The sequence below is a fragment of the Atta colombica genome, unplaced genomic scaffold (assembly GCF_001594045.1).
Source record: "Atta colombica isolate Treedump-2 unplaced genomic scaffold, Acol1.0 scaffold205, whole genome shotgun sequence".
NCBI lineage: Eukaryota > Metazoa > Arthropoda > Insecta > Hymenoptera > Formicidae > Atta > Atta colombica.
The window spans coordinates 2,750,140-2,755,724 of NW_017259300.1; the positions used below are offsets into that span (position 1 = coordinate 2,750,140).

The 5,585-nt window shown below is 30.6% G+C and overlaps 1 protein-coding gene across 1 annotated transcript in view; it reads right to left on the reverse strand.

Moving 5' to 3' along the window:
• Window positions 1–2,436: 2,436 nt before the first annotated feature.
• Window positions 2,437–5,585, reverse strand: part of LOC108687304 (coiled-coil domain-containing protein 142) — a 4,357-nt gene continuing 1,208 nt past the window's right edge. The window contains exons 5-13 of the mRNA XM_018192995.1: window positions 5,294–5,481; window positions 4,991–5,182; window positions 4,767–4,906; window positions 4,070–4,354; window positions 3,886–4,002; window positions 3,452–3,605; window positions 3,270–3,387; window positions 2,963–3,150; window positions 2,437–2,573 (exon numbers count right to left, since the gene is read on the reverse strand). Coding sequence (XP_018048484.1) covers window positions 2,437–2,573; window positions 2,963–3,150; window positions 3,270–3,387; window positions 3,452–3,605; window positions 3,886–4,002; window positions 4,070–4,354; window positions 4,767–4,906; window positions 4,991–5,182; window positions 5,294–5,481 — 1,519 coding nt within the window. The remainder of the gene's footprint in view (window positions 2,574–2,962; window positions 3,151–3,269; window positions 3,388–3,451; window positions 3,606–3,885; window positions 4,003–4,069; window positions 4,355–4,766; window positions 4,907–4,990; window positions 5,183–5,293; window positions 5,482–5,585) is intronic.

Below are 5,585 nucleotides of genomic sequence, written 5' to 3' on the forward strand. Positions count from 1 at the left end.
ATTGTATTACTTTTTAATATATTCATCTTGTATGAACACAAATTAGATTTTACTAAAAAAGGTTTTATGAAAAATAATGTACCCGATCAAATTGTTCATTTTGAGATAGGTATTTATATTTAGCTTTTATAATTCTGAAGAAATGTCTTCTTTGTCATATCTACAGAAAATTAACAGAAAAATAAAAAATAATAAAATATAAAGTTCCAAACTTTATATCTCTTTAAGATAACTTGATAATTTTTTTTGCACACGCACGCACACACACACACGCACACATACACACTCATGTTTGTAAGATTATACGAACAAATACTCATACTTACGTAATACATATAGCACTCAACATACAAAAATTCTTCATCTTCTCAAGAAAATTGCGCATTAAAGAAAGCGTAAAAAAATAACAAACACTCACAGATTCTAGACTTTCAAAGTTTCATGTTTTTTTATTGATACCTATTGATTTTCTATGGATATGGCAAAGGAATCATTTATCCATAAAAACTAATATCTCAAAACGGAATAATTTGAGTAAACTGTTTTATAAAACCTACGAGATTCTATTAAAGACTATTTAAAACGCGTGAAATATATTAAATTTAATACAAATTTTCCACCTGTGTGTGTATGTGTGTATTTCTTAATTTTGTGTACTATGTATTAATGAAAACGATATTTCTTCTGTTTAATGTTTAATTTATTTCATTTTGTTTATTTATTACACAAAAAAACAAATATTTGACTTTAGCAACTTCTCGATTGCACTTAGTTAATTTCCTGTATACATTTATATGCGTAATGTAACACTAAACACTATACCCCCAATATTACGTCAACGTTTCAGACTCTCATTGTGTAAAGTTTCCATCAAGATTGATATTATTCTAATATTGTAGCGACGACAATGAATGCAGACGTTTGACTGTTAGAGGCGGCAGACGATGCCGCGGTGTGTAATACCACACATCTTGTACCGTAACGTAATACGCCGTCGTATTATGGAAAGGCTTCCCCCCTTTGTTGGGATTCTCGAGAACATAAATCTATATTGGCAACAAATGATCGTAATTTGCGCACAATATAGTTGCATGATGAATTTTATTAACATATTAAATGAACATTGGAATATTCCGATAAAAATTTAGTACTATTTCGATTGATTATTAAGCAGTTATATTGATTTTTGTCTAATAATTAAGGAGGAAAATTGTTCAGGATACCAATCAAGATGCTTTTCTCACAGTTCTACACAGTAAAGAAGTAACAAAATGAATTCAGTTATTGAATAGTAAAAGAGAGTAATAAATAGATTTTAAAAAATTTATGTAATATAAATTATATACACGAGTAAATGTTTAGACACAATGAAAAGTACAAACAATAGTTACAGTTAAGGAATAAGGCCAATAGACAGTGTCAGACAATAAGATACTTTTAAAATTTATCTAGATACAGATATAGTTACATGTACGATATTTATCTAAATACAAATATAGATACACATATTAAAATGTATATAGGTACAGATATCAGCTACTTTAAAAGTATCTTCAGATACATTTCAGATATTCTTAACTTAATTTTTATTGTAATAATGATAATGCATAAAAAATGTATCAGTTATTAAATGAATCATTTATTCATTTTCTTACATTTAGATAATTGAAAAATTTATAATTATCGTACAATGATTTAGGATAAGAATTATAAGACGATACTATTCATCATTATTCACTATAATTTTATAAACTAAAACTCAAATAATAAATTAAATAAAATTCTATTCTTACCTGCTTCAAATATTGTGTTTTCAGCTTAACTATACGTGCGTTAGAAATTCCACAATCTAAGATCACTTTCAGTAAAAAAAGCAGCTGTGTAATTGTAAAATTCTTTAATATGATTGATTTTTAGATCCAGCGAGAAACTAAGGGAAAGACCAATCATGTTATAGAATAGTTTTGCAACAGCAAAGCTGTTTTTTTTCTGCGGAATGGAACTAATCAATCGCACATAAAATGGAATTATGACTATGCCGAGAAAATGTATCTGAAAAATGCATCTGAAAATCACTTCAGATGCTGTGTTTTTGATCTAAATACAGATACAGATTAGATACACAAATTGTATCTCTATACATGTATCTAGATATATGTATAGAGATATTATCCAACACTGCCAATATATATTAATCAATCAAAAATCGTTGTGCCTTACTATACGATTTCTGATAATGTCTCTTCTAATGAAATCTATAGTCTGTATGTTATTCCCTGTTTTTATATTGCAACTTTAACAAAATATTGCATCAATATTTTATGAAATATTGTAATCTTTCAAAATATTGCTGTTGTATTTAATAATTTATAAAATAATTTTGAGGAAAGAGAACGTGAGACATAATTTCGATCGACGATTTATTTTTTATTTTCTTTATTCCATACAGCAAAAATTGTACCGCTTAGGAGCGCGCAATTCAAGCCACTGTTCTTGATTCGGAACATACATTTCGGCTGGCATGCGTTCGAGACCTGGAGATTCAGGAGATCCATGCTCGTTCGTTCTTCGAGCTAAAATCGCATAAAAGCAGTAAAAAGAAGACTTATGCTCGTATTCATAATCAGATCTTGTACTTAAGGCTTCCTTAAATTTATCTTTAGAAGCTCAGTAGCCAGTGAGATAATTCGTAGAGTATCCGAAGATAAATTTAAGGAAACCTTAAACATAAAGTCTGATTATGAATACGAGCATTAATCTCTCCTTGAGGAAGCATTAGTAAAAAAAAAAGATTTAGATCCCCATCATTAATAAAAAAATTTTTAGAGATGTTACAAATCTTCTTGTAATAAGAAGAAAAAATACAATATTTTGATATTGATTTATTTGCGATTGAATCTCGTTGAAAAGAGTTCTTTAAGAAGAGGTCTCTTTAAGAAGTATAAATAAATTCCACATTTACCCAATCGTTTGCGCATAGCGATAGCTTCACCCGGGTGCCTCAACAGAAGTCGACCAACGCCTTCGCAACGACGTAGAACCTCGTTCTTCAACAAATGATTTCTGACGTTTGGCGAGATAATCGAACACTCAGTGACCCACGTCGATACATACGCGAAATCCGTCAACAATTGTCGCGCACCGTACTCGCTAAAATTTTATTTTAATAAATAATGAAATGGGGAAAATGTTAACAAGTAGAAAACGTAAATTTCGCTTCTGCATTGCTTCACGAATAGCTGGGATATCGAGCAAATAAAAAAATTTACCTGAACTTGATGCGGTGCAAATAAATATAATCAAGCCATGCCTCGCACATTATTCGTAGAATCATGTTGGATGTTTCATGATCCTCTATCACTTCCAATACTGGCAGCAATATTTTTTCTACAATAATTTTAATCATATTATTTCATAATAATAATAGAATAATAACAGAAGAAACATATACCAAAATAAGTTTCCACATAAAGACTAGCCGCCACCGGAGATGTGCTGTTGTTTTTTCTCCAATAATTCGATTGTGGAAAACACATATGCAAATTCGCGAGGCTGATCACGCGACATATTTTGGCGAGCGTATCGATGCACTTAGCAGGGCAAATCTATAGAAATAAAAAAGTATAAAGTCAGTTTTATAAACAGTAAGACAAAGATCCAAAGATTACAAACATTATTATATTCACAAAAGAAATCTTTTAAATTTATTTTGAAATTTATTTTATTTATTAAAAATTTATCGTCTCTATAAGATTAATATTTGGGATTTTATCTATTTAAGTTATTTGTGTTTAATTTATTCATGGTACATCGGAAAGTTTTTACTCCAAAATCATCTTTTCCATTTAATTATATGTCTGAAATTCAACCAGTACAACATTATACCTGAAGTAATTCAATGTTTGCCTTGACTTCAGAAACTATCTTTGCTCTCATTTTCGTGCACACATATACTTGAACGCTAATAGAATTCATGGATAATGCGGTTGTGTGATCAGCGAGCTAAAATCAATCGATGAAAAATAGATACGGTATTTTCCTTATAAAAAAAAAATTTAAAAAGTAGTACCTTAAGATAAGATAATTCTTCAAGACAGTTTACTACGTCACCCTTGACTAAGAGAAAAAGAACGTCTAGATCCCAAGTATGGGCTATAATCTTAGTCTCTTGAATGGCCCACAATCTCGCCGTATGTACCGAATGATCCATTCTGTGCAACACGACAATCTGTTCTGACAGTGGCAGTTCTACTAAGGGTGCTCCTATCACCCATTCGCCGCCCACCTCGCATTCGTTGCTGAGGGTGACCAGTAGTTGAAACAGCTCGACAAACATTTGACCGGTGTCAGTTCCCTACAAAAATATTAATTGGAATTATTTGCCATTTACATAAAAAAAAAAACGATTTTCTTCTAAAATTTAGTTAAATACGAAAATCAAGATAATTTTATTGAAATCATTAAAATAATTATATAGGACATTCAAATTGGTAGTAAACAACAAAAGTTTTTGTAACATTATTCATCATGCTTAAGTTTCCTATATAATTAGTTTAATAATTCAACAAAATTATTTTCAGATGTGTATCTATTTAATTTTTTTTATACTTTAGCAAACTCTTCTTTCCGTAAAAATTTATTATTTTCCTTCTTTTTCTACTAATGCTCTTTCTGCTACAATTATAATTTTTCTTCTTATACGTTAATGCATTTTATTAAACATCTTTGAAATTCTAGATTGAAAGTCTTTTTTATAAAGTACCAACCTCTGTGGCTGATGGTTTCGAACGGCACTCGAAGGCCGAGGTATAGGCTAATCTAAATGTCTGGTCCCAAGCAGTGATAGTCGTATGATATCCAAGCGCATCGCATAAATTTTGTAGTGCTGATTTAACCGTAGGCGGAACTAAAATTTTAAAGATAGTAGTACTTTTCCCCCAAGAACAAAATTAAAAATGAGAAATGATTTTAAATAGAAAGACATCCTTACTCTCATTCCCTTGAATAAATTGCCGCAACCAATCTTTGAGATGCTGAGCGCCGTGACTATGATGAGTCGCAAGGGCTTCTCGTGACCACCACAATATTACATGATCTAAAATACTAGACAATGCACCCCATGCCACCTCTTGATAATAATTCTTTACTTTCTTTATCGCACTGCCTCTCAATTTTGTCTCGCCTAATGAAATTTTGAATGCATCACTTTGATCATTTTATTACATTTTATTACATATTATTATAAATAATTTAAACATTAAAAGATAAGTCTTTAAATCCATTCGGACTTTACTTTTGCTAGTTTTCAAGGCGTCCGTGCCAAGCAATTGTGGTGATATTTCCTGCACGATGTTTAAGAGTCTAAAGATCTGCTCGTTTTGCGTGTTCACGAGTGCTTGTACACTTTCAATATCTGATGCCTCCATTTCAGATGTCGAAGTCACACTTGTGATTGGTGGCGTTAAATGCCTTGTAAGAGCGCTATAGTTTGAGAGAATTTATAACAAATATAACAAATTTGATTACATTGTAATTGTAAAAACAATCCTGACAATAGTTGGATACATAAAATAAAAAAATATAGA